This window comes from Cavia porcellus, unplaced genomic scaffold (assembly GCF_034190915.1).
Source record: "Cavia porcellus strain 051 isolate PalLab524CR breed Dunkin Hartley unplaced genomic scaffold, mCavPor4.1 scaffold_1, whole genome shotgun sequence".
NCBI lineage: Eukaryota > Metazoa > Chordata > Mammalia > Rodentia > Caviidae > Cavia > Cavia porcellus.
Window position 1 is genome coordinate 48,956,198 of NW_026947484.1, and position 26,892 is coordinate 48,983,089.

General features: G+C 40.7%; 1 protein-coding gene and 1 pseudogene across 1 annotated transcript; one reads left to right on the forward strand and one right to left on the reverse strand.

Annotated features, from left to right (window-relative positions):
* Positions 1-328: 328 nt before the first annotated feature.
* Cgrrf1 (cell growth regulator with ring finger domain 1) lies at positions 329-25,996 on the forward strand. The gene is made up of 6 exons (XM_003471832.5): positions 329-534; positions 9,046-9,185; positions 15,692-15,869; positions 16,015-16,162; positions 24,464-24,571; positions 25,006-25,996. The coding sequence occupies exons 1-6, from the start codon at positions 431-433 to the stop codon at positions 25,324-25,326; spliced, it is 999 nt and encodes a 332-aa protein (XP_003471880.1). The 5' UTR covers positions 329-430; the 3' UTR covers positions 25,327-25,996.
* LOC111757378 (neuroplastin-like) lies at positions 1,048-7,077 on the reverse strand (annotated as a pseudogene).
* Positions 25,997-26,892: the final 896 nt, after the last annotated feature.

Consider the following 26,892-nt stretch of genomic DNA (forward strand, 5'->3'; position numbering starts at 1 on the left):
ACCAGAAAACGTGCATTTACCTAATTTGGACACGCTTGGTGCCAATTCCAATTTAGACTTTGAGGGCAGAACAGCGATGACCATTAAGCCACACTAAAGCGCTGGCCGACAACCAATCCTGCGAGTGGGGGCGGTGCGATTCGGGGTCCCGCCCCTCCGCAGAGCCAATAACTCGGGTCAGGCTCGAAGGAGGTGTGGCGCGCTTGGCTGGTGATACCGCGATTGGCTCGCTGGCTCCTACTACCGGATCTGGCCCAGATTTCTAGCTCCGTGGAAATCTTAGGCATGCAAGACTTTCAAAGTTTGTCCTCTCCCGAGCACCGTAGAGGCTTTGACCCCCCCCCCCCCGCCCCTGTCCCCCTACCTCCGGAGGTGGGTCGTGCTGGGTTGAGCAAGACGGTGGGATCCGTGCTCAGCCCAGGAGACCCTGATGGCTGCGGTGTTTCTGGTGACGCTGTATGAATACTCGCCACTGTTTTACATCGCGGTGGTTTTCACCTGCTTCATCGTGACCACCGGCCTGGTACTGGGATGGTGAGTGTCGAGGGACTGGGAGCAGGGGACGGAGGGGCGGACACTCGGGGAGAGAGAGGGTCGCCGCCAGCAGCCCGAGGCCACCTGGGGTCGGCGCGGGGACCTCACTGTCCTCGGTGCATAGCGCTGGCGCTCGCATCACGGGCTCGGAGATTTCACTAGGCTGTTTCTAGGGGACACTGCCGCCAGGAAGCGCCTGGACTTGGTGTTGCGATATGAAGTGCTGGTCCGGTGGGCTTTGTCCCCGCTCCGGGCCTACTGTGTGCCTGGGGAAGCGGCCCCCGCCGGAAACAGGGCTGATTGTTGCGTTTCGCAGCAGAACTGGAAACTTGGCCCGCGGTCTTTCAGCAGATCTTACCCAGCTGACTTCTGTTACCTTTTGAGAGTGTAATGGCTTCTATATTCGTTGTATACCTTCGGAGTTAATATTTAGCCAGTGGAACTCTTAAAAAATCCATATTGTGAAGCTGGACGAAATCTTCTAATTATGCTGCACTGTGGGGTAGAGGAAGTTTACCTGCAGGAGATGAGAGGTGAGAGTAGACTATTAGAGAACCACAAAGTAGTTCTTTATCCCAGGGAGTCTGCAGTTTCTCTCTTGAAAAGATGGCACTATGTCATGTTTAGAAAAGCCTCATAAATATACACTGGTTGAAACCATCTTACTAGCCACAACCGTAGCCTTCATAGTCTTTTGAAAAAGCGGAGTTCAAAATGTGCCAAACAGCTTTCATGATTAGATAACAAGCCCTGGCCTGAAGAGATATGAGAGGACCCTACTGAAAAGAAGACTTGAGCTGTATTTTGGAGAATGAGTATTTAGAAGAATAGTTGAATGTCAATAGTGAAGAAGAGAAGGCTTAGAGAAAACAGCATGAGCAGAGAAGGACATGTTAGTAACTAAAATACATTTTGTAAAACAGGCTCACAAATCTCTTTTGATCTTATATTTGTCATTACTTTAAAACAGCAACTACCTAAAGTTTTAACATTTTTACACAGCTCCCCATCCTGCCAGTGGGTGAGTATAAGATTCCTGTGTATGAGAAGATATAAACCAATTGACGTGGATTTTGTTATTCTTGACCCATTGGGTTTAAATGCTGTTACTCATTAAAGAAAGTTTGTAATCGGAATTAGGAAGGTGTCAAATGAGAAAAGCAGTCAACACAAGATTTTAAAATGCCTATAACGTTGGTGTTATTCTCCTAAAACAACATAATTTATCTCCATAAAAAAATCATTACCTAGTTGATAATTACATTCTGTGGTTGCATTGTTACTTTAAACAGGTAGATAATTAGATATCTTAGACACTGGCATTTAGTGTAGGAAAATTAGTGAAATCCATATTGATAACAGTTCTGGTGTCAGTGATGAAGGCAATCAGGAACCTTATGTTTATGGTGATTCTAATGGAGTCACACGGGCCTAGGCTCTGATCCTGGTTCTGCCAGGTTTAAGGCTTGGTTTAAACTTTTAATACTAATTGTATAATCATTTTTATAAGGATAGAAACCCTAGTAATTGTCAAACTGCTAGAAATCTGGGCTAAGCACTGCTGAGGCCACAGGGCCAGGAAAGTACAGTCACTTCCATTCTGATTTGAGGCCACAGGGACATGAAAGTACAGTCACTTCCATTCTGGTTTGAGGCCACAGGGACATGAAAGTACAGTCACTTCCATTCTGGTTTGGGCGTCACCAGTCATTTTGAGTCTGACTCAAGCATTTTTTCTACCTGGTGTAGCTTTGCCTCTATAGATAAACTTTTTTACTGTGTTACACTGAAATTAAGCCAAAGCTGCAGATTTATTAGCTAGAAATTGATCATTTCGATCTCACAAAACATCTTTCTAATAGTATTCCTCCCAGAAGAGTAAAATAGATAACCTACTACAATCCCCATTGGTCCTCTGTTTTTTTGTCATGGTTCTTACCTCAGTCCAGCTGAGTTTCTTGCCCCATGGTTCTTCCCAATGCACTGTGCCCACCTGCATTGGTGGGGCAGAGAAAGAATAGGAGCATCTACTAATGGGATCCCAATGCTATAGCAAGGAATCATGCAACCAGAAGTGTGGTGTGTTTTGCTTTCTATGAGCTGTAATAGCTCCTGCCAAGCATTGTGCAGAAAGAAGCCCCAAATGCCGTATGCAGCCTTTAACAAAGACCCTGATCCACCTTGACCGTAGCATAGGTTACTGTGCTATGTGTTAACTTCACACCACTGGGATATATTATTTGCATATGTGAGGGGGAACTCTAAGCCATGTTTCTTCTTTCCCAGCTGGCTGTCTATCGGGCTTTGCCAACAAGAGAGACAGGCTGGAGGGCTGGCAGAGGAGGCAGGGCCTGGCTGCTTTCTGCCTGTCTGTCTTCCCACACCAATAGTGCTTCCCTCTAGCAGTGGTCTCAGTTGTTACAGTTTATTATTTTCCACCCCCCTAAAACCCGTCCCATTGGCCCCCCCTCTTTAGATCTGAGTTCTAGCTCCATGGGGTCCATACTCCAAATTTCTAAACTGTAGTAATACTCTTTTCTCTATTCCTTTGTCCTAGGAATAATAGCTGTTGCCTGCTGTTACTACAGCTCTGATATTCAGTTTCCCCTTTTGCCTCTTTAGTTCTGCAGCATTTGGCTCATTTTCCCCTGCAGTGCTGGAGACCAAACCCAGGGCCTTACTGAATGCTAGGCAAGTGCCTTACCACTGAGTCGGTGCCCTAGCCCTGGTTCGCATTGTTTGATATTCACTTCTCTATGTTAGAAGAACTGCTGTGGCTTTGGGTTTTTTGACAAGGCCCTTACTGATAAAGGAAGTGTTACTAAAAATAGAATGCTGGGGGGGAAAAAAACCCTTAAAGAAAGCATTTAGGGGTTGGATCATTCTTCAGTTCCTTGCTAATGAGTAATAAGGCTCACTGTGGTGCATAATGGCATCATAACTAATTAAATTACTACCCTTGGTTGATTATGTGCAATAAAATGATTTCTGAAGCAGGTGCCTCAGGGTACCAAGTGGTTCAAGCACTTGGTTATGGCAGTAGGGTAACTTGGAGGATTGAGGCAGAAGTGAGATGACTTACATCTGAACTTTCTGGTGTACTTACAGAGAGAAAATGACAAATCCAAGACTCACAAAGTTAGTTTCTGTGGTTCTTTTTTTTTTTTTTTTTTTTTGAGACAGTGTCTCTCTATGCAGTTCATGCTGGTCTTGAGCTTACTTTGTAGCCCAGGCTGGTCTCAAACTTGCAACAATCCTTCTGTGTCAGCCTCTTGAGTGCTGGGATTACAGGCATGAGCCACCACGCCTGGCTAATTTCTGTGGTTCTAAAGCACTTTATTTTGTGTAGTCACAGAATAAAGCTTTCCAAACATTAAATCCAGTTTGAATTATGCTGGTAATAGAATTGCACAGCCTTTTCAGTGTCTTGTTTAGGACACCGATTGAAAGAAGTTGAACCTCGAGTCCTGGAATGGAGACATCTCGATAGACATGAACAAAGCTGAGAATCTCGAGACCCCAGGGCTAACTCAGAGTCTCCCTTGTTGATGGAGGCAGTTTGTCTTCCTTGTGTGAGAAAACCAGCTTTCCCTTGCCTGAAGTTCCTGTGACACCCTCAACCAATATAGTCACAAAGGAATATCCGTACCTCATTTAGGTCCCACTTTGCAGCCTGAGTCCAAAATCTCTGATGTTCCACAGGACAGGAGCAAAAATCTGACCTCTGAAACAGAGAACTGCAAAACTGTAAACTTTTATAGGAACCTAGGGAATTATATGTGAGAATGGATTGTTAGCGTATTACATCAAAGAGGGTGGAATGTAACTCTAGATTAAGCCAAATTTATTGATTTGCATATATTTTTGAGACATTCTGGACCCAAAGTATTAACTCGTGTTTGTTTTCTTAGGTGACTGAAACTCACTGATTGATTCAGTGGTGGCCAGTATTTAATAAGGAATAGAGATGCTTCATGCTTTTTGGTATTTAGTTTTTGTTTTGGTTCTGGGGATCAAACTGTTTAGAAATTTTAAATTTACTTATAAGCATATAGTTTTATCAGTGGTGCATGTATTTTCATTTTTATTCAGTTTATAATTTTAAAAATTTCCTTTAAGATTTTTTTATTTCTGGGTTAGTTAAAAGTTATCATTTAATTCAAATATTTGAATTTTTACAATGTCTTTGTTACTGATCTAGAATTTGATTCTACCATGTTCAGAAACGTACTTTTTATATTGTGACTTCTTGTAGGTTTTTATTGAGATGTGTTTTATAGGCTAAAATATGGTTTTTCTTTAATGTCCTAGTAATTTAAAAAGGACATATATTTTGCTACTGTTGGGCAAATTTTTCTGTAGCATCAATTGGGTCAAACTGGATGATATTATTCAAGTCCGCAGTTCCTGCAGATATTCTGTTGAGACAATTATTGAACTATTCGGGAGAAGTGGAATTTTTGTCTTTTTCTTTTTCTTTGCAACTGTATATATTTTTGCTTCATATTTTGAAGTTCTATTAATAGATACATAAGCATTTAGGATTTCTATGCCTGCATGATGAATTAACTCTTCTATCATTATAAAATGGGCTTCTTTACTCCTTATAATGGTCTATGCCCTGATATCTACTTAGAGCACTATGAATACACCCACTTTAGTATTTTTTTTCTCACCAGCCTGAGAATTAAATCTAGGTCTTGTGCTTGCTGGGCGAGCCTCTACCACTGAGTTACATCATTCACCCTTCTTGCTTTCTTGTGATTAGTGCTAGCAGCTATGTCTTTGTCCATCCTTTATAAGCTATTTTTGTCTTTGTGTTTAAAGTGTATTTTTTATAATTAGGGCTTTATAATTAGGGCTTGTGTTCTTATCTAGTCTGATTGTCTTATCTTTTAATTAGAGTTTAAATTATTTACATTTGATAGACTCACTGCTAGGACTGTAAGGCCACCATCTAGCTGTTCGCTGTTTACCCCATCTCTAGTTTGTTTTTTGCCTCTCTTATTCATCCTTTATTGCAATAGTGAAGTAACGTGGATATATCAGCAGTAACTTGTCTTAGTGGTTGTTTGTGAGTTTGTAGTATACCTCTAACTTTTAAGTAGTATTTTAAAGATATTTAAATAATAAGAGACATGTTGCATTTTCCCCTGCAGTTACTATTTCTGTGCTATTCATTTCTTTGTATTAATACAAATTGCCATTTGGTTATCAATCATCTTCTTCCAAAGACTTCCTGTAGCATTTCTTGTTAAGCATGTCTGTTGATTATACTTTTTAGCTTTGTTATGCATAACAGTATTTATTTTTCTTTTGAAAATTATGGGTGTAGAATTCTAGATTAACATTTTTTCTTCAAAGATATTCAAGCTTTCAGTAATTCTAATAAGAAAACTGCCATTCTTTGTTCTTTTGTTGGTATTTATATCTTTTTCTTTGGCTTCTGTTAGGAAATTCCTTCCTCTCTCTCCTTTTATCAATGTTTCATTGTTAAAAACAAGTGAGTCCACTTAGGTAGTCATTGCATTTCAGCAGTTACACGAGCACATGACATGTATCTTGTGCATGTCACATTCTGCATGCAACTCTGGTCAGGCTATAAAATCTGCCATCAGCCATGTTATCAATGTGAAAAAGTATAGTGTCAAACCAAATAATGTAACTAGTTGCATGGAACCTTATCCTACTCTAACAAGTCAAGGTCATTAGAAACAAAAAGGTACATTGTAAAAGTTTAAATGCAGCAAGTAACGTCCAACACTTCAGTGTAAAGGAATTTACATACTTAAAAGCGAAAGTGGGAACCTCATCTGGCCTCTTCTTCACCCACACAACCAGTATCAGCACTAGAATGATAATTTCAGCCTAAATTCCTAAGAAAGACCAGAGTGGGTCCAGGTGGCTCCCCATCTTGAGGATGGTGACCATGGGGGCAGAGCTGATAGAGTTGGGAGCATTGCATTTGTGCTCCCAGAGTCTTCGATGATCTGGAGACTCAGAATTCTTAACTCCGTGTTAGTCTCCGTGTTAATGATGAAGGGATAGCATTCTCCTGGTGCCAAGCCCACTCTGGGCGGGGACAGCCAACAGACCCGCAGTACCTCGGGGCATCCTCCCCTTCATCCCTGTTCTCAAACCATGTACAGCTGGCGATGGCAGGCCCGGCCTTCACTTCGATGGTGGCGTTTGTGCTAGCAGTGCTGACAAAATCATAGACGCAGTGGTATTCGCCTGAAACCCCGGCTCTCCACCTGTTGACCCTGTATTCCATGTTGCTAGCATTATTGTGAGTGGCGGTCAGTTCCACCCATTCTTTGCCCAGTAGCTAAAGGCAAGGGAGGTGAGAGCTGGAGGTGAGGTTACACTGCAGGGTGACCTGGATCAGGAGTCTCAAATAATGACCTCTTCACTGGTGACAATCCTTGGCTCATTCTGAGTGGCGCTGGGCCCTGGGAGGGAGGCAGAGACCCGCAACAGCCAGAAGGGCAGGGTGCTGGGGAGCAAAGGGACCGGCAGCCGGCAGCCGAAGCTCTGCTCCATCTTTCCGGGTCCCCTTCCGCTTTGCTGTCACGCCCCGCGAGACTTGCCCAATCTCGCGATGTCGTTGCTCTTGGCCATGTCCTATTACTGCTGCTTTTAAACAGCATGGTTATTATGTGCCTTAGTGTAATTTTCCGTGTCTTACGCATAGAGAATATTGAGATTTTGCATCTGTGGATTCATAGTTTTCAATAGATTGGTCATTATGTGTTCAAATGCTCTATGCCTGTATACTATGATGCTTGAAGTTGCCCCTTGAGCAACTCGTGTTTTGTCTATTTTTGTTCAGTGGCTTTTTCTATTTCATTTTGAGTACTTTTGAAATTGTGTTGTCTTCGGGTTTATTCATTTTTTGTTCTGCAGTGTGTAGGGTGCTGTTAGTCCCTCACGGTGCATTTTTCATCTCAAGCATTGTATTTGTCATCTCTAAAAATGGATCTGGGCGTTTTATCTTCCATGTCTGTATAAATGTGCTCGATCTTCACTTACCTTCTTGAACATATGAAATATAGTCAGAACTGTATTTTAGGGTCCTTGCCTGCTATGTAGTATCTTTATCATTTCTGATTTATTTCTCTAGGTTAGTTTCTGTTCTCACTGTGGGTAACATTTTTCTGCTTCTTTGCACTACTGTTAATTTTTTTTTTATTACCTACGAAACATTCTGAGTTTTACTGATAGGCTGCTGGGCATTTTTGTATTCCTATACATATTCTTGAGCTTTGTCTGGGTCACGGTGAAATTACTTGGGCGCCGTATAATCATCAAACGTATAATCTGCAGAATTCAAAGTTCCATCACGATACAGATTCCATTACCAAGGAAAGTTTCTTCATGCACTTTCCTGGTCATGCCCTCCAAAAAGCTACCGTTCTCCTTTTTTTTTTTTTTCCTCCGTTATGTTAGTTTTGCCTGCTTTGAAATCACCTAGCGCTGTTTGTGCTCTTGGTGTAAGGCTTCTTTTGCACAGCAGGATGTTTTGAAACTTAGCCAGGAGCTTACAGCAGAATATTGTGTGTTTTCTTTCAGTGCTTAGTACCACTGTTTCTTTGTTTAAATATATCAGCTTGTTTACTTATTTCATCAGCATCATTGATTTTTCTTTGATTCCTCGTCTGTTAATTCTGTGTACTTGGAGAGAAGGGAGCTCATCAAAGTGTGACCCTAACAAACTGAAGTCTCCTAGTTTAATGTGTGTACTCATTTTAGATTACTTTAGTTAAGGTGAGTGAACTTGCCAGGGATACAGCTGAGTGGCACAGTGTCTGCCTGGCAAGCACGAGGTCCTGAGTTCGATTCCTGGTTCCAATAAATAAATAAAGTGAACTTAGTTGGTTTTTCATTTTACTGGAAATTAAGTTTAGTCTTCATTTTCTTTTTGTCTTTTTCCTTTTTATTGGTACCGGGGATCGAACTCAAGACTGCCTGCTTGCAAGGCAGGCGCTTATGCCACTGAGCTAAATCCTCAGCCCCTAGTCTTCATTTTCAAGCTTGCCACATTCTTTTAATGTGAAATTTGTAAGTGGAAAATATATAAATGACACAGTTTATTTGTTGTTTCACTAATTGTTTTTGCTCTACCTGTTATACCAAATATAGTCTATATACTGAATATGTACTTTTTAACATGTTTGTAAAATGCTTAAAATTCTGTAATGTGTTTACTTTTATATTAAATATAAGCAGTATGCTTTTTTACTATTATTGCTAATATTAAGAAGTAAGTCTAGTATCGACAGTGTGTCAGTTGAGCCACATGAACAATGTATTGCAATTTTGCGAGACCTCAAATTTCTCTAAATTCTAAATTAATTTACTAAAATTAGTAAAATAGTAAATAGTAAAATAGTAAACCTTAACCTCTTTCCCTGACAGGTTAAAAGAATAGCTACTGAATTACAAACTTTACGTATGACATAAAGTTTTAATACTTGTTTAAACTACATTTTATTTTTGTCCTTTCTTCAGGTTTGGCTGGGATGTTCCAGTAATTCTGAGAAATTCAGAAGAGACTCAGTTCAGCACAAGAGTTTTCAAAAAGCAGATGAGACAAGTGAAGAATCCTTTTGGCTTAGAGATCACTAATCCATCCACAGCTTCAGTTACAAGTTTGTGGCTGTTTTACAAAGATTTCCTCTTGTTGTGCATGCTCCTTAGCCCTCATTTTTCTTTCTCTATAAATTTCTATCAAGCATTTACTGAGCACCTGTTCTTTCCCAGAGTCTAGACTGAATATTGCAGATACATAGAGACGTTAACAGTATTGTTCTAAGGAATTTATCAACTAATAAGCAAAAGCATATACACATACACAGGAGAAGGAAATGTCACTGATATTAACAAGAAAAGTCTTTTAAGACACTGTGCTATTTCTGTTGGTCTTCACTCAAGTGGGAAGTGACAGTTATCTAAGTATAGTTAATATAAAGTTGCTATCTTCTGAAAAACAGTGATTTTTTTAAAAAACCTGAATTATATTTTGGTACAAAATATTTCATATCAATGTTATTTTTGTAGATGATAATGGATGGCAGTTGTTTCTGTACTTTACCTGAAAAACAAATTGTTTCGTTTTTGGAACCAGGACTCAAACTCAGGGCCTTGCACTTGCCAGGCAGATGCCATACTGCTGAGCTATATCCCCAGCCCCTGAAAAATAAATTTTTGGCAGGACCATTTAGGAACCATTATAGGGAATTATAAAGAAAGAAATGGTTACATTTGTGTAAGTAAGGTGATCTATTCAGGAAAGCCTTCATAGAAAGAATATGCTAAGTCTCTTTTTTTCTTTTCCCTTTTTTCATTTTTCTTTTTTGAGTCCTGTATAGTAAAAGATAAGTAGGTGTTTACCTCAGGTTCGAGAAACTTCTAGGTAGAGGAAGAAACAGGAATAGAGTTCTGAGATAGCTGGGAAACAGAATATCATATTAGAGAATAAGAAATCACTAGTTAAGTCTCCATAGGGCAGGATAGGTACGAGCACAGCCTCGGGAGCCCTGGGTTCTCCCTGGCCTCTACAGGACGATATTGCTCCAGAGCTCAGGAGTATGGGGATATGGCAGGGCTGGAAGAAAGGCAGTGTGCAGTTTTGAGCTTGTGGACTCCAGGGTACTGTTGGGCGTGTTTAGTAGAGTTGAGAACAGGGCATTCTGGTACAGTTCTGTAACCGCCAAGGGGCTCTGGGCTGAGACCTGCACCTTTTATGCTTGTCACTTTTCAGTGTCTTACTAACAAATAGAGTATTCTAGCTACTGTCCTGGTTTTCTTCTTTCCTTCTAAGTTTCTTCTATTATTGCTGAGGTTACCGGACAGCCACAGTTAAAGTAGGAAAGGTCTACTCAGCTCACAGTGTGTGGAGGCTTCAGTCCCTCCTTGGCTGGCTCCAAGGCAGGGTGGTGTGGCAGAGGGACAGCAGTTCATAGCCGGCAGAAGGCAACAAAGCAACAAGGAGCAACCACAGCTCTTTCTGTCCTTTGTGTCTTAGCCAGGCTACTCACGCAGTAGCACTCACATTCTTACTGCTAGTGCTCTTGACCCTAGCACTGCACCACGATTCAGTTCCAGCCTCAAACGCTCTAGATTCAGCCACTTCTGAAGAAGCCCACCTGTGACCCCATGAGACTGTGGGGGTGCATCTAGATACAAGCCGCAACACCTTCTCAGCCAGCTTCTTAAAGTAAAAGCTGTTTGCATTTGCCTTCTGCTCTTCTCTTTTACTTCTTCGAGCAGTGCAGTCGACTTTCCCTGTGACCCTGTACTGAAATGACTCTTCAAGGTCACTGTCCCCGGTGGTCAGCACACTTATGAAAGCTTCCCAGGCCTGAGTTGATGCAGTGTCTGCAGTGTTTAGCAGAGTTGACAAGTCGTGCTCCCTAACTTCTGTGGACCTGGTTTTTTTTGTTTGTTTTTTTAGAATTGGGGGTTGAATCCAGGGCATTTACACTGAGCTATATCCCAAACCCTTTTAAAACTTTTTATTTTTACACAGGGTCTCACTGAGTTCCTTGGGTCACTCAGGATGATGATCTTCCTGCCTCAGCCTCCCAGAGTTTTGGGTTTATGGGCCACCATGCTCAGCTCTGTGACCCATTCTTATCTAGTACAGTGAACTCCCAACTTTGTTGGTGAGCACGACAAAGTGAGTCTTACACACTTCTGACACGAATACACAGTGTAAAGCATAAAAAACTTCACATGTCCCGTGATCTTATCCTTGTTCTTCACTATGGTGCCAAGGTTGAACAAGTCATGTTAGAAGAACAAGTAACTCTACCATCGTCTCACTTCGGGTCAGTCTCTCAATAATTGTTACTTTTGTTTCCGTGGGTATTGCTTTGGGCTTCCCAGCATCCCTCCACATCACCGCTGCTTTTCCTCTTGTTCCTGACATCTCGGACTCTGACCGAGCACTGTACCACTGTACACTATCGCCCTGTGCAGTGAACACACAGCAGCACAGTGTGACAGTGTCGGCGGACACCTGAGCTCCTTCTGCAGTGTGCTTACATCTGTCAATGTTCATGTGAGATCCCTTCGCATCTGTGAAAGTTTGCAAGGAGAATGCTCATAAAATGTAATCCTTGTGACTCTTGACTTCCTGTCAGAAATCAGTTTACTTTGTCACTGTTGATCATTAACCCTGAGTAAGGCTTGATTTAAAAGAAAAAAGTACAAAATGTCACATTCTTCCTCCTTAACTGTAAATAATGCACCCCATGAACTAAAAGAACCAAGATCTTCTTCGCTCCCAATAGTAAATAGCTGAGAAGAGTTCATCATGACATTTGGCATCTCCAAAAAGTAAATGTTAAGATAGAGCATAGAGAAGACAGCAGGCTGTGCATACTTGGTGAATACAGAACAGGGATGGCTCTGCTCTGCCGCCGTGGCTCTGGAGTTGAACTTCTGCAGGGTCACGTGTGGCTTTTGAGCAGGTGGCATCCTGCCTGCAGTACAGTTCCGCAGCCTGCCAGTGCTGCAAAAGCCAGGAGAACCGCTGCAGTGCGAGCAAAACACGGCACCTGGGAGCCGGGGCGTGCCCAGGAACCTGTCAGTGGACAGCAGTAGTCCCAGGCAGAGCCAGCCCTGCACGTAGACCTCAGCTGTGCCCGCTTGTAGGTGTAATTTTACTTAAGTACATGCAGAAATTTTTTTCAGTGTGCACTTTGGCGTGATTACTAAAGAACTATAACTTTTAAAGTGCCAATGCTTGTTACTATGTGTCTTCTATAGGGAAAATATGGATTTTGGTGGCAGTTGTATTTAATAGAATAAAAAATTCCTTTGTTTAATCTGTGAAAAAGGAGGGTGTCATTATCTACACAGGATGCTGAGATAATCTTGGCACAATATTTGTGACATTTTAAAAGGTGTTTCATTTGCTGTATGGATAGTTTAATAATCTAGGATTTTTAAAACTGCTCTCCCTAAAATGTCTGACTTAGGAGGCAGAGATAGGTAGAACATCTAGAAACTGATTTAACTTGAAAACCAAGGAAAGAATCAGTTTTAATCTTATTTAGTTCTGTTTACTAGGAGTAGGTTATTGGGATAGTTTTTATTGTTATTTAATAATACTGTGTTTGGATTTGTGTTTCTGTATTGCCAGTATAGAGGTTTTAATAAAATTTTGGCATTTGGTATGTATGTGTTATGTTGAATTAAACTGGTTCGGAAATTTTGTCATTTTATAGACAACTTCTTTGATTTTTAGCTTATTCCCCACAGTAAGAGTTAGAGAATTGGGCAGACAAACACGCACAGCATTCTGGGAGGAGTTTGTGAAATTCTCTTCCTGCAATCTAAAAATCTCGTCCTTAGTATCATTATGCATGGTCTCCTGTACATTTCATCTCTCACACCTTGTGAGATTTTTTCCTCCAGAAGGAAAAAAGTTTGTGGATTTCCTGGTCACTTGTTTGTCCCCCCCCCCCCCATGATTCAATGCGGTAGACTTACACTCCTCATATTTTTCAGCTTTTTACAAAGTTGCCTCATACTTTGCTTTATTTGCCTGCTGCAGCTCTGCTGAATAAGAGCAGTTTGAGAAAAATTGCAGTATTTCCTTTGCTTAATTTTAACTCTGAATTTTCTGCTTTACAGTTATGTCCCAATTCTGGTAATGCTATTGATCTAAGATGGATTTGTATGTGCACTAGAATTTAGAAGACTACAATAATGTAAAAGTAGGGAACTCTGTAGAAGTGGTGGAGAAAACTTGAGAGGGGAATAGTTTTGCATGGGAGCATTTGGACTAAATCAGATGGTGTGAATCAATAATTCTTCTACATAATATGTCCAATTTATGAAAGACTGTGGAAAAGAAAATTTTATAGTTCTTTCTTAACTTGTAATATTAGTTTAAGAGGCACATGTCTATTCATGGTCCATTGTCAAATAGGTCTCAGGTCCTTCCTTCCAGTCAGATATACAAAGTTTGTGAACAAGTGTTTATGCTTGTTTTAGGAGTCTCTGGTCTCTTTTCTGGAGCTCTGGTTTTTCACAAAGCAAGAAACTTGGTAGTTGTGTATGTTTTTTTAAGGCTTTTATCCTGCCGCCACCCCCACACCCCCAGCCAATGCTGGGGATCAAACCCCACAGTACTAGGCAGGTGTTCTAACACCACGCTGCATCTTCAGCCCCAGTTTTTTTTTTTTAAATGTGACCAAATATATACAGGTATCCTCTCATGAGATAAACAGTGTTGTGCATATATATGCATATGTCTGTGCACTTTTCTTTACCTTGCTTTTTCATTTAATAATATATTCTGAAGACCATTCTATACTAGTACATATGCATACTCTAATATGCCTTAAAAATTGTTTTTTTGGGAGTAGTGGGCTTTGAACCCAGGGCTACCCACATGTTACAACAAGTGCTAGACTCTACTTGTGATCCTCCTGGCTCAGCCTCCTGAGTGCTGTATTACAGCTATGTACCATGGTAACCAGCTTTTTAAAAATTGTATGTACGCATCTGTGTATGTTTGTGGTACTGAGGCGCAAACCCAGTACCTCATACACCCTGGGCAAGTGAGCAGTATCCACTGCGTGCCCCGGCTCTTCCTCAGTAGCTGTGTTGTACTTCCTTGCAGTGTTTTATTCCTAAAATCCCTACTGATGGGCCTCAGGGCTGATCCCAGCACTTGCTGTGATGACTTCTCCTGCCCATACATAACCTTCTCACATTTCTGCCAGCAGTCAATAATATTAAAGCAGTTACTTTCTGGCTTTATTTTTCCCTGACTTTTTCATACTTTTTTTTCTTTTTCCTACTTATCTCTAACTTTTTTCTCCTGTCTCATGTTGAGAGGGTCTGCAGTGACACAGAGAAGAATAGGTATAATTGTATTTGTATAAGTTTACATAAGTGGAGTCCTGCCAGCTATTTAATAGCTAATGGAATTTTCCATTCTTGAATTAATACCTGATGACTGCAATAATATAAACATTTGAAATCAAATTCTACTCCAACTACTTATGTAGAGTTCCTACCAATTAAAATTTGTCCTTGATTGGAAATAGCCATGGCACTGGCGTTGTGTGTACCCCAGAATATGGGACCCTGGGTCCATACCACTGAATACTGAGACAGAAAAACTCAAAGTTTAGTATCCTGTGCAGTGTTTGCTTCCAATATGCAAAATAACCTGAGGAAAGAGTGAGTCTGCTCCCCACACATACTTTTGATCACATTTTCTAAAACAATGAGTAATGTGTCAATCTGTTTCTTAGCCCTTAGGAAAGATTCCAATAAAATGATATCAATAGCTTGTAGACTTGCTGGCAGATTTAGAGAAGCCGAGAAACCAAGCTCCTCAGCTGGCAACAGTGACCAGAACTGAGCCTGCATGCCCCTGGAGTGCGCATGGCCACAGTGTGAGACCCTGGAGGTCCTGGGCATGGCTGTCCTTGAGCTCAATAATGCCACAGTTGCCTTCAGTGAGGAGAGAATAATCACATTGGTAACATCTGGTGGGTCCTACGTAGATGCAAAGTAATTACCTATGTAATTTGCAGATCTGTTTACAATTAATAGACCCACTTGTCAAATATATTCAAATTGTAATCTTCCATTAAAAACAAGCAGAGGATATTGATATGAAACCCTCTAGATTTTGGAATCTGAACTCTTCCCTCAGGCTGTTTTGCATATTACATGGGACATTAACTATATGACAGACTATTAAATGGTACACATGTCTTTATTAGTGAAGCTCAATTTCTTTTTAATATTTTTCTTCCCTCAGTGATCCTCTTCTGGAGCCCATGGGTTATGTGTGTCCACTTTTGGAGAGGACTATGCCCTGCTATCCTGTTTCTTATCACTGGGGTTATCTACACTGTTAGAGTGGGACACATCTCCGAGTCACTGAAAAAGAAAACCAAACTGATAAATGCTAAGCTTAAAATATAAGGAGGAAGACAGACAGTATTCAGAAACTGTAGAGCTAGTGAAAGCTAGAGGCAGCCCCTCATTTCTAATAGCTGTCAGCTTTCCCTGCAGCCACAGACAGTTTGCTCAGCACCTGAAGTACGCTTGTGTTTCCCTCCCTGCAGAGTTGTACAGGTTACATTAGGCATCTCCATTCTCTCCCTGCTGTTTCCTGCAGCCGGCATAACCCTGACAACAGACTGCCTTGAAGACAGCCGCCTTACATGCTACTGGGGCTGCAGTGTCCAGAAGCTGTATGAAGCCCTGCAGAAGCACGTCTATTGCTTCCGAATCAGTACCCCACAGGCCTTAGAAGACGCTCTGTACAGCGAGTATCTCCACCAAGAGCAGTATTTGTATCCTTTGACCTAATATTATCATTAGCACATGAGAACCGAACTTCTTATGATATACAATGAAACGTTACTGAGTTATTCCTTATTTTTGATATGTTTGTGTCCTTTGGCAATAGTGGCAATTTGCCTTTACATTTTCAAAAAGTATTAAAAAGGACAGCAAAGAAGAAATATATTGCCAATTACCAAGAGACACTCAAATTGAAGACTTTGGGACCGTGCCCAGATCTCGTTATCCATTGGTGGCACTATTGACTTTAGCTGATGAGGATGACCGAGAAATTTATGATATTGTAAGTAATTTAAAAATCTTAAAAACATTACCTTTAAGTGATTTGGATGGTGGTTCTTAATTATTTTAATTTCTTAAGATGTGTATTTGGGCTGGCCACATTCTTCTTGGTAAATAATAGGATGTGTGGCAGTATGATTTTTTTATACATGTAATAGCACCCTTAGGGTGTGACCTGTTTTTACTTATGGGTCACTAGAGTGAAACTTTATTTAGAAAATAAAAGACATGTTATTATTGAATTAAGTTTATCTCTCTGTATCTTGCTAGTTTGCTCTATAGAAAAAGTCTGTTGGGAAATGTTCGCTGACATTTGAGTATTGAATAATTAAGCGTGGCCCTCACCTACAGAGCTCAGTTTTAGGACAGTGTCCCCTTTTACTACACATAGTCATAGTCACTCTGCCTTCCTCAGTCCCTGCTGCTCCCTTCATGTCCTGTTTCTGGGTTCCTATTAATTACAGTGACCTTACTTTCATGTTATGTGCTGATGATTTCCTTGGTCTGGCAGTTGAACCCTGCTAGGAAGATAAAAGCATCTTAGAGGTTGAAGAGGACTTGAGCCTTGGCAAGCATCTCACTGTGGTGGGAGTTTATACAGGATGAGCGTAACTACTCTAAAACTCAGAAATCCAAAGTGCTTCAACAACAAAATGCTTTAAGCACTGACTTGTTGCCACAAGTAGAAATTTCCTCCTGACTGCATGTGGACTGTCATGGTCAAATGCAGATAGATTAAGATACTGGGTAAATGCTCTCCAGGCTCTGGGTATGTAGTGTGTTTGAGAGAGAATTGAGTTTCACAGTTGGGCTCAGGTCCCATCCCAGGGTATCTCGTTATATATCTATACAAAATTCCCACATCTGAAAATGATCCAAAGTCCAAAACTTGTGTGGTCTTAAGCATCCTGTTAAGTGCTACTCAGCTTGTACATGAAATACACTTATAGTGCAATTGTAATAATCTGATGGTGTAATAATACCCTTATACACAATTTGCTATCTTTTTGAAGTGCTTGGTATAGACATGCTCATTAATAAAAATCAATAACAATTGCATGACACTTATATAGAAAATACATTCACTAACATTTGTTTACCTTTTCTTTCCAACAATCTAGTGTGTTAGGGCAAATGCCCGTATAGAGGCAGAAACAGGGTCCAAAACCCCAGTTATTTCCTTAATTTGTTCACTACTGAGGGTCAAACCCCAGCCCTCACCCTGGGCAAATAATCTGTCACTAAGCTACATCCCAAGTTGTCCCTAGCCTCTTTTAAAAAAAATAAGAGTATCTTCAATTTTTTATTATCAAATTGAAGATGTGTGGAGCAGAGGTCAGATTTTCAATCTTTTTTTCAATTAAGAGTTTCAATGCTGGGCATGGTGGTGCACCCCTGTAATCTCAGCACTTGGGAGGCTGAAGCAGGAGGATTGTTTAGAGTTTGCAACCAGCCTGGGCTACAAAGTGAGTTCAAGACCAGCTTGAACTTCATAGTGAGACCCCATCTCAAAAAAACCAAAAAAAAAGTTACAAAAGCCAGACATGGTGACACACACCTGTAAGCCCACACTCAGCAGGCTGAGGCAGAAGAATTGCCTTGCATTCATGGTTAGCCTGGGCCACATAGTGAGACCAACCTGAACTCCATAGGGAGACCGTGTCTGAATTAAGAGTCATGGGGAAGGGAGGGAAAAAATGGGGATATGCAGGTCAAAGGACAAAAGGTTGCAGGGAATATGTTAAGCAAGTCTGGATATTTCAACAATATGAAGACTGGTTAGTAATACCGCTAAAAGATTAAGTGCTCCTACCCCAGAAAAGGATGATTGTGAAATGGTGGCTCCGTTCATTTGCTTCCACCACATACAGCGTGTCCTAACACGTGAACATCAGCACACAGGAGCCTCTCCAAAGTTCACACCGACAGGGTGTACAGCCTAGCGCACAGCAGAGGTTCTGTTAAGGTTGGGTGAGTGGGAGAAAAGAATCATCGTGAGCAGTGTTCGCTGATCTCCCAACACTTGATAGCAAAGACTGCAGCTGCATGTGCTGGCTTTTCTGTCTCCTTCCCTCCTTCTTTTCAGCTGCAGGATAATAAGACCTGCTGCATCAGCACTGCACGTTTCCAGTCTCTTTGTCGCTCACCTGCCCTCCCACCACTCTGTCCGTCACTCCTGGGACCCTTAGCTTCCGGTTCTCTGCTTCTCCAGTATTGGAACGGAAAGATCAGATCGCTTCCCCCAGGCTTCCTGGCCTCTCTCTGAAGTGTCTGCCATCTCTTTACAAGCTCAGGATTCTTTCTCTGTTGTCTGACTTTCTTCCTGCATTTGGCCAGGACAGGCTAATTCTGGGTGTGGTAAACTATATTCCAGAACACGCACTCCTTTAAACTTTGCAAAGTGTAGGGTTTAGAGGATCTGCACTGCTCCCTCTGCCACAAAGGTGCCGTGGCCCTCTGTCCCTGTGCAAGCTTATTCTCACAGGACCTAGTGCCTGTCTCCTCTTCTGCGTGTCTCCCTGGCTGCATGCCCTCTGTGTCTTTTATTTGAATTTCTGTGCTCCCTCACCTTTTCCTGTTGATCTTTCCTTCTCTTTAATATCTGAGTTTGGGGAAAGCATTTGCACTGAAGCATTTGTGTTCTCTGTTTATAACTTTTTTAATTAAATTTTTTTTTGAGATGAGGTTTCATTATGTAATAGACTGCCCCTGAACTCACTATGTTGCCCAGGCTGGCCTTGAACTCAGTGATCCTCCTGCCTCAGCCTTCCAAGTCCAAATTACAGGCATCACCATGCCCAACTAGTTCATAATTTTTAAAATAAGCTTTTTCATATTTGTCTTTCATATGTGGTTTGTCAGCATTTTATGGTGGGTCATACACTATATCAAAACAAAAAACCAAAAACAACTTTTCCATTTCCACTATAACAGGAAAGAATTACCTAGTCCATTCAGGAACCAGTTTGTTGTTTAAATAAATGAAGAAAACTGTTGTGAGATTTTGATTTAAAATTAAAAATTATTTTTTACTGAGTTACATTTGGGTTTTTCTTCTGTATTAAGAAACACTTTTGTGGCAGAAAACTATTTAAAAATCTAGATAGACTGAGAGAAGGGGAGTAAATCTCCTGCATCCTGTCACCCAGGGACACCTGTGCACGGCCACCTGGCCATGACACAGTACTTTTGTTAAATGTCAGGGTGTTCGTACTGTTTTGTGACCTGCTTCGTTAGTAGCGTCTCAGCATCTTCTCTGGGGTAGGGGCAGCTGCCTGCACGGGACCAGTGTGACTGCAGTTTCACACCACACGGGAACTCACTGCAGGCATGTTAGACTGCCCTCTGCCAGTCCTGTTTTGGTTCAGCATTAAAAGCCTCTGAACCCATGACTGAATCAATAAATACTTACAACCTGTAAAGAATATTGTGATTTTAGAACCATGATGGTCTTTAAACCTTTATTGGTATATAATTCCAAGAAGCTGCAAAAAACAAAACTGAAATAATACCCAACACTCATTGCCCTGATCATCTGATGTTAACATTTCTATCACTTGCAGTATTACTATTTTCTGTATAGGAGATCACAAGCCGTATTCTCATATAGATTTTTACATGAATGATATGAGAATAAGTTATATGTGTGATGATTCTTTATCCCTAAGTACCTCAGTGTATATTTCCAAATCCACGGTACAGCTGCCAGCTTTATACATGTAACACTGAGGTCGCCTTTTATCCAACCTGTGGCCTGGGTCGCAGTTTACCAGTCAGTCTGAGTGTCCTTGGCAGCTTGTCTTCCTCTCAGGGACAGGTTCCAGTCCACTGTCAAGTTTTCTGTTTGTTGTTTATCTTTAGCCTCCTGTAACTTGAAACATTTCCGCAGCCTTGTTCTGTCTTTTATGACTTCAGCATTTTTGAAGAATCCACCACACTCATGCGCGCGTGCGCGCGCGCGCACACACACACACACACACACACACACACACACACACCCCCTTCTGCAAGTCAGAGCTTTTTCGGTCTCCTGGTGGGATGCCCCTTTGTGACAGGACATGGCTGTGCATTGGCAGCCAGTGAGCTGCAGGGGTGACTGGGTGTCCTTCCCAAGGCGCCGCCTCCAGAGCTGTGGCTTCTTTGTGATCTCTTAATCAAAGTGTTCCCTCCTTTCCCCATTGTGTGGGCCGGCTCTACCTTGATCTGTGGGGAGGAATTTAGTTCTTGTTGTGTGTGTGGACAGTCATTCACGCTCATGTGTTTTCAGGGAAACACTTGCTACAGTCCTGTTCTGGCCTCCTGCCTCGCTATCATACGGAGCACTTTTTATTATTATTTTTTAATTGCTATTTTTTAATAGCCCCTGATGGTGCTTGCCAGATTTTGCCTTTACTGTGATGGTTGCAAACGGATGCTTTTCCCAGCCCAGCCTCCTTCAGCCTGACCGTGGCGTGCTGCAAGCCAGTGACTTCCCTTCAGTTCCACCGTCTCTTTGCTTCTCCGTTTGTTATCTCTGTGGCCTCATGAATTCCTTTTTCCCCTTGCGGTTTATAACTTGTCACTGAATTTGATCATTTTAGTGCCCAAATTCCCTCTCCTCACTTTCTGTGAGACAACGCACTTATTGCCAAACTGCGTCTATAAATGACCTGGATTTGTCTCCCAAAAGTCAGCAGACTGTGTGGAAAGACTGCTCAGACATCCTCTGCTCACCCCTTTGCTTTGGCTCCCCTCGGCCAGGGCTTGCACAGTAAATGCTGGTGCAGATGTAGGAAAAAGGGAATCCTTCGACATCGCAGGTGGAAATGTAAACTAGCACATCCACTACGCTTGGTTCTCTGGGCTACAGCAGCTTATTCACGTGGCCTACCTCAGTGCACCTTGTTCTTGGGACTACCTTGCTCCAACCCCATCGGTGAGATCAATCTCCAGCATCAGTCTTCCACATTTGGATATCTAGCTTTCTCCACACTGTTAAATAGGCTGACTTTTCTCCAACATTTGTTTTTGGCTGCTTTGTCAGGAATCCGGTGGCTGCAGTTGCATGGGTTCTTCCTGTGTGGTTCATTCTAGTATAACAGTCTACATGTATACCTTGTATGCCCATGCTGTGCTGTTTGTTATACTGCTATGGCTTTGTAGTATAATTTGAAATGGAGTAGTGTGACACCTCTAACTTGCACTGTTTGTATAGAATTGCTTTGGCTTCTCTGGATCTTTTGTGTTTCCATCTAGTTCTGTGAAGAATGTCATTGGGATTTTGATAGGAATTGTATTGAATCTATAGATTGCTTTCAGTAATATGCCCATTTTAACTATTAGTTCTACGATTCATTATTGTGGGAGGTCTTTCCATCTTCTAGTGTGTTCTTCAGTTTATTCTTCAGTGTTCTATAATTTTCACTGTAGAGGTCTTTCAGTTCCTTAGAGTTGGATATCCAGTTTTCCCAGCACTGTTTGTTACCTAGATTGATTCTTTGATATTTTACTTATTTTTTCTGAATCTGTTGTGAGTGAAACTGTCCCTGATTTCTCAGTGAGTTCATTACTTGTGTATAGAAAAGCCACACAATTTTACAATGTTGATTTTGTATTCTGCTAATTTGCTGAATGTATCAGCTTCTCAGGTCTTTTGCTGGAATCTTTAGGGTTTTTTAAGTATAAGATCTTATCTGCAGATGACTTCTTTCTTTCTTATTTGTATCCCTTTTTATTTCTCTTCTTGTCTAATTACTCCAGCTAAAGTTTCAAGTACTATATTGAGTAGGAGTAGTGAGAGTAGATAAGCATCCTTGTCTCATTCCTGATTTTAGAGGAAATGCTTTTAGTTGTTCCCACTTGGTATGATGTAGATTGTGGGTTTGTTGTAGATAGTGTGTTACATTGAAATACGATGTTTCAGTCCCTGTTTTCTTTAGGGCTTTTATCCCGGAAGGATGTTGAATGTTGTCAAAGGCTGTATATCAACTGAGATCAGTATGTGACTTTTACTCTTCGTTCTATTTGTGGTATATTATATTTATTGATTTCCATATATTGAACCATCTTTGTATTCCTGGAATGAAACCAACTTGATTATGTGTGTGATCTTTTAAATTTGTTGTTGAAAATCCAGTTTATATTAAGAGTTATTGCATATGGATATTGGTCTGTAGTTTTCTCTTGTTTTGTCCATGTCCAGTTTTGGTATCAGGATGATCCTGGTCTTGTAGAATGAGTTTTCTATCACATGGAGTAGTTTGAGGAGCATTGGTGCCCTTTCTTAAATGTCTAGAAAAATTCAGCAGTGAATCCATCTGATCGTAGACTTTTCTTTGTTGAAAGACTTGTTATTGCAACTTTGATATGATCACTTTTTACTGATCTGTTTAGGTTTTTTATATGTTGTTGGCTCAATTTTGATAGGTCATATGTGCCTAGAAATTTCGATTCCTTCTAGTTCCCCAATTTATTAGAATATAGGCTTTCAAAATAGTTCCTAGTGTTTCCCAGGATTTCAGTGCTGTCTGTTGTAGCATTCCATGTTCCCATTCAAGCTGTATTGATTTGAGTCTTCTCTGCCTTTTGATTTAGCTGAGTTAGTTTTGTTTCTCTTTTCAAAGAGTCAATTCTTTGTTTTACTGATCCTTTGTATAGCTTTTTTATCTTGTGCCATTAATTTTCACTCTTATCTTGTTTTCTTTCTTTTGCCAAGTTTGATTTCCACCTGTTCTTGTTTTCCTAAGTCTTTGAGATGTATTATTATTGGGTTATTTATTTGAGATTGCTCTGATTTTTGATAGAGGCCCTCACAGCTGTAAGTTCTTTCGACTGTATCTCAGAGATTCTGGTATCTCACATTTTCCTAAAGTTTAGTTATTGTCTGATACTCAGAACCTTACATACTCTTCCTCTTCTGTGTGTATGGTTCTCTTAAATGTATCCTGCAATGTTGGCTTCATGGTCATGAATTTATTTCATTGAGTTTTATTTCTCCTTCCATCTTAAAGAATGCTGTGGTAGGTGTAGTACACCAGCTGGCAGTTATTTTCCTTCAGGCTTTGAAGTACATCATTTCACGGCCTCCTGGCCTAGAGTTTCTGCGCAGAGCCTGCAGTTAATTCTGCTGGGTTCAATATTCTTTCCTTGTTCTGTACTCATGACACCATAACTAGAGTCTGACCTAGCCCGTGCCTGTTTGGGGCTCTGACTCCCTCCTGTACCTAGATGCCATGTCTTTTCCAGGGTGTGGGGAATTTGTTGTCACTTCACTGAGTAGATTTTCTGTGCCGTTAGCTTGAACCTCTGCACCCTCATCTACAATAAACATTCAAAATTTTGGTCTTTTAACTATCCCAGACTTCTTTGGTGTTTTGATCATGATTTCTTTTCTTTGTTAGTGTTTGAGTATAACAGTTTATCAACCTTATCTTTAAGCCCTTTACATATTTTTGCAACCATAAACACTGAAGTATATGAATGACTTTTGACAGGTGTAGCAGTTACAAGCACACAAGCTGTATTCATCGAAAGATAGATCACAGAGCAAACTGTCTAAAGACACAGCACTATCAGTGGTAACCATGGGTACTGCCTTTCCATTGGTGCTCATCTGAGCACCCTGAACAGTACCTCAGTCCCTTGATGAGATTGATCAGATGCCTTGGTGGGCCCTACTACCTGCATTTTTCCAAAGAGCCGAGCTCTCAAGGCATTTTATTGTTCACAAATGCACATGTGCAAAAGGACTTTTCTTCATTTATTGAAGAAGTTTCATTGTTTCTATACAAATGCTGTCATCCTCAAAGTCAATATTGCAAAAATGCACTTCCATGGATTCAGGTTTACAAAAATATATAAATTATTAGAGCTCTGTTAAAGGCCTTACATGGTTTATACCTCCGGTATTGAAAACGATGTGACGATGAAGCATACAGTGTATCTAATTGTACGAATCATGCTGACAACTTAAAATAATGGGGAGGGTTAAGTAAAAATTTGACATAAGAGGATATATTATGATAATAAATTATGGACAACCACATGAAGGTAGTCCGTAAGAGTCAGCTGCCTTTCACAGACTTTGACTGTTTGAAGTGTATATCTGCTTTTATTTTCTCGTACGACATGGCTATCTTTGCAGAATGTGTTCACATTCATTTTCTTTGTGGTGCTTAGGTTTTTAAATTTTTTCTAAGATTTCATATAAACCATAAGCATTTCCAATTTCATTGGTCTCATTTTTATTGAAGAAACATTGTTAATGTTTGTGAAATAATATAAGAAGGTTAAGTACTGACTAGTGTTCAATTTTTTATTTTAGATTTCCATGGTCTCAGTAATTCATATTCCTGATAAGACTTACAAACTTTCCTGCAGAATATTATATCAATATTTACTCCTGGCTCAGGGTCAATTTCATGATCTTAAGGTAAGTTATACCTTATCTCGGTTCCTTATTTACAGAGTTTCAAAGACTGACTGTTCATACTATTTCAAAGACTAGGTGTAATACTTTTCAGTTATTATAGAAGTTAACTATTCTTTGCTCTTGGACTTGCTAGCTCATACATTTTAAGTAGCTCTTATGACCTCCAGACTTAAAGAGTAATTGTTACTTATAATTTTTTAAAATTTTATTTTCAAGAGAAAAAAGATAAAATAAAATTTCAAAACAAGATAGTAGAAGAATATCAGAAGAATATACTGTTATCTTTAGATTACTCAGGGTACAAGTTATAGGCATTTAATTGTCCAATATTAGCACAGACTTTTCAATGAACTAAGAGAAATTAGTAGTATAACTGTCTTAACTATCCTATATCTATATGTTTATAAATACATCTTTCACACTTTTTTCCCCAGCAACTTTTTATGTCTGCCAATAATAACCCCACCCCCTCCAGCCATCCCTCGCCGGAAGAGCAGCGTGCGGAGCGCACTTGGCTGGAGAAGGCCGGGCTGTGCGAAGGCGAGACGGAGCCCTTGGAGGAGAGCAGCAAGGACTGCGTCGTGTGCCAGAACGGGAGCGTGAACTGGGTACTGCTGCCCTGCCGGCACGCGTGCCTGTGCAACGGCTGCGTTGGGTACTTTCAGCAGTGCCCGATGTGCCGGCAGTTTGTGCAGGAATCCTTTGCACTTTGCAGTCAGAAAGAGCAAGACAAAGACAGACTGAAGACTCTGTGAAGATGCCGCCGCGGCTGAAAAACACACTTTCTACCTGAAATGCAGACAGTCATGTCCTTAGCATTAATCCCTATGTGGAGTCAACAGTATTGAACGTCACCGAAACTTCTTATTCTAACTGTATTTATGCAATACTTGGATGATGGAAGTGAGTGGGTCCCCTCTGCCCAGGGTGGTGAGCACTGGAATACTGCGTTAATCCATAAAATCCAGAAAAATGTCAACAATTTAGCTTTTTATCACTGGATGGTTTCATAGAATCGTTTGGAATAATCATTCTGAAAAACCAATCCATTTGAAATTTTGGAAGCTAAAAGTCTCAAGTCTGCCGAATAGTTTGCTTTGACAAAATCTGGAGTGACATAATTTGGAAGAAATTTATTTCTCTTTAATTGTATGTTCCTCAGTTTACAAAAGAGCTGGAAAGGGCTTCTTTCTTTAACTCCTTTCCTGAAATGCGCTTTTATAAATATCAAGCTTTTTGGTTTCTAATTTCCTGTAACATCATAGTTACATAAGCACAAGTCTTAATTTTTAAACATAAGTTGTTAAATCATAAATGCAAGATATGATTTTTGACTGTTCCCAATGTGTCATATGTTAAAATGATACTGGTCTATAGGTGGCAGATTTATAAAACCCAGATAATAAAATTTCCTGAGTAATTAAATGTATCTATCAGCTTGCTTGTCAAATACTAGATTAGCAAAATTATCAGGGAAAATCTGTGAGACTCTTAATGTCTTCCCTTAGATTTCCTCCTGCATAGTGAATTTATTCTCAAGAGGAGGCATTTTTTAAAAAAAATCACTAAAAGAAACAAATAGCCATTTTTTCTAGTGTATTTTTATTCCAAATAAGTTCAGTGTCCCTCTGAGCTATAAAGTAATTTGCTTATCCCTTATTATAGCCTTCTAAGAGTTGAAGAACTCAATAGGCAAAATGCCAGTCTCCAAGATGACTAGAACAGAGGTGGTGAATCTGTGCCACTTTGTTGTCACAGAAAACTCTGAAAGTTCGCCATCACTGACTCAGAATAAAAAGGGAAAACTGAGTTTCTCCTGCCTTCCGTGAAAATAATGTTCAGCTAACCAAGAATGTAGACTAGAGCAAATCACTTGTAACATTCAGGGAGACTTTTCAGGCCTTTTTCTGCCCTGTGTGTATTAAGAATGGTGGCTTACCTTTGTTTCGGTGTCTTTAATGTCATTTCATTCCAGTCAGAGCTGTTTCAGGAGGACGTCCGGGGACTGGCGATGTAGCTCAGTGGTAGAGCTCTTGCCTAGCACTAGGAGGTTTGGGTTTAATCCTAGGTACTGCCAAAAAAACAAAAAAATCTGTTCTTCATTCATGGAAACCAAATCAAGCTTTGACCTGCACTTAGTAACTATGTCATAAATAACTTGTAGGACCTGGCTACAAAGGATCAGGCAAGACTTGACCCCAGTGTACGTGCATAAAAGGAGCATTGGCAATTGATAGAAACACATCCTCACCACCCTGGGAATCACTGCAGTCCCTGTGTGCCATCACTAGCAGGGTAACCCAGAATCCTAACATGCACTT

Coding starts and splice junctions, on each gene's coding strand:
- Cgrrf1 (XM_003471832.5), top strand. CDS start 431: ATGGCTGCGGTGTTTCTGGTGACGCTGTATGAATACTCGCCACTGTTT. Junction 535..9,045: donor ACCGGCCTGGTACTGGGATG/GTGAGTGTCGAG, acceptor TCCTTTCTTCAG/GTTTGGCTGGGATGTTCCAG. Junction 24,572..25,005: donor GTCAATTTCATGATCTTAAG/GTAAGTTATACC, acceptor TTTTTTCCCCAG/CAACTTTTTATGTCTGCCAA.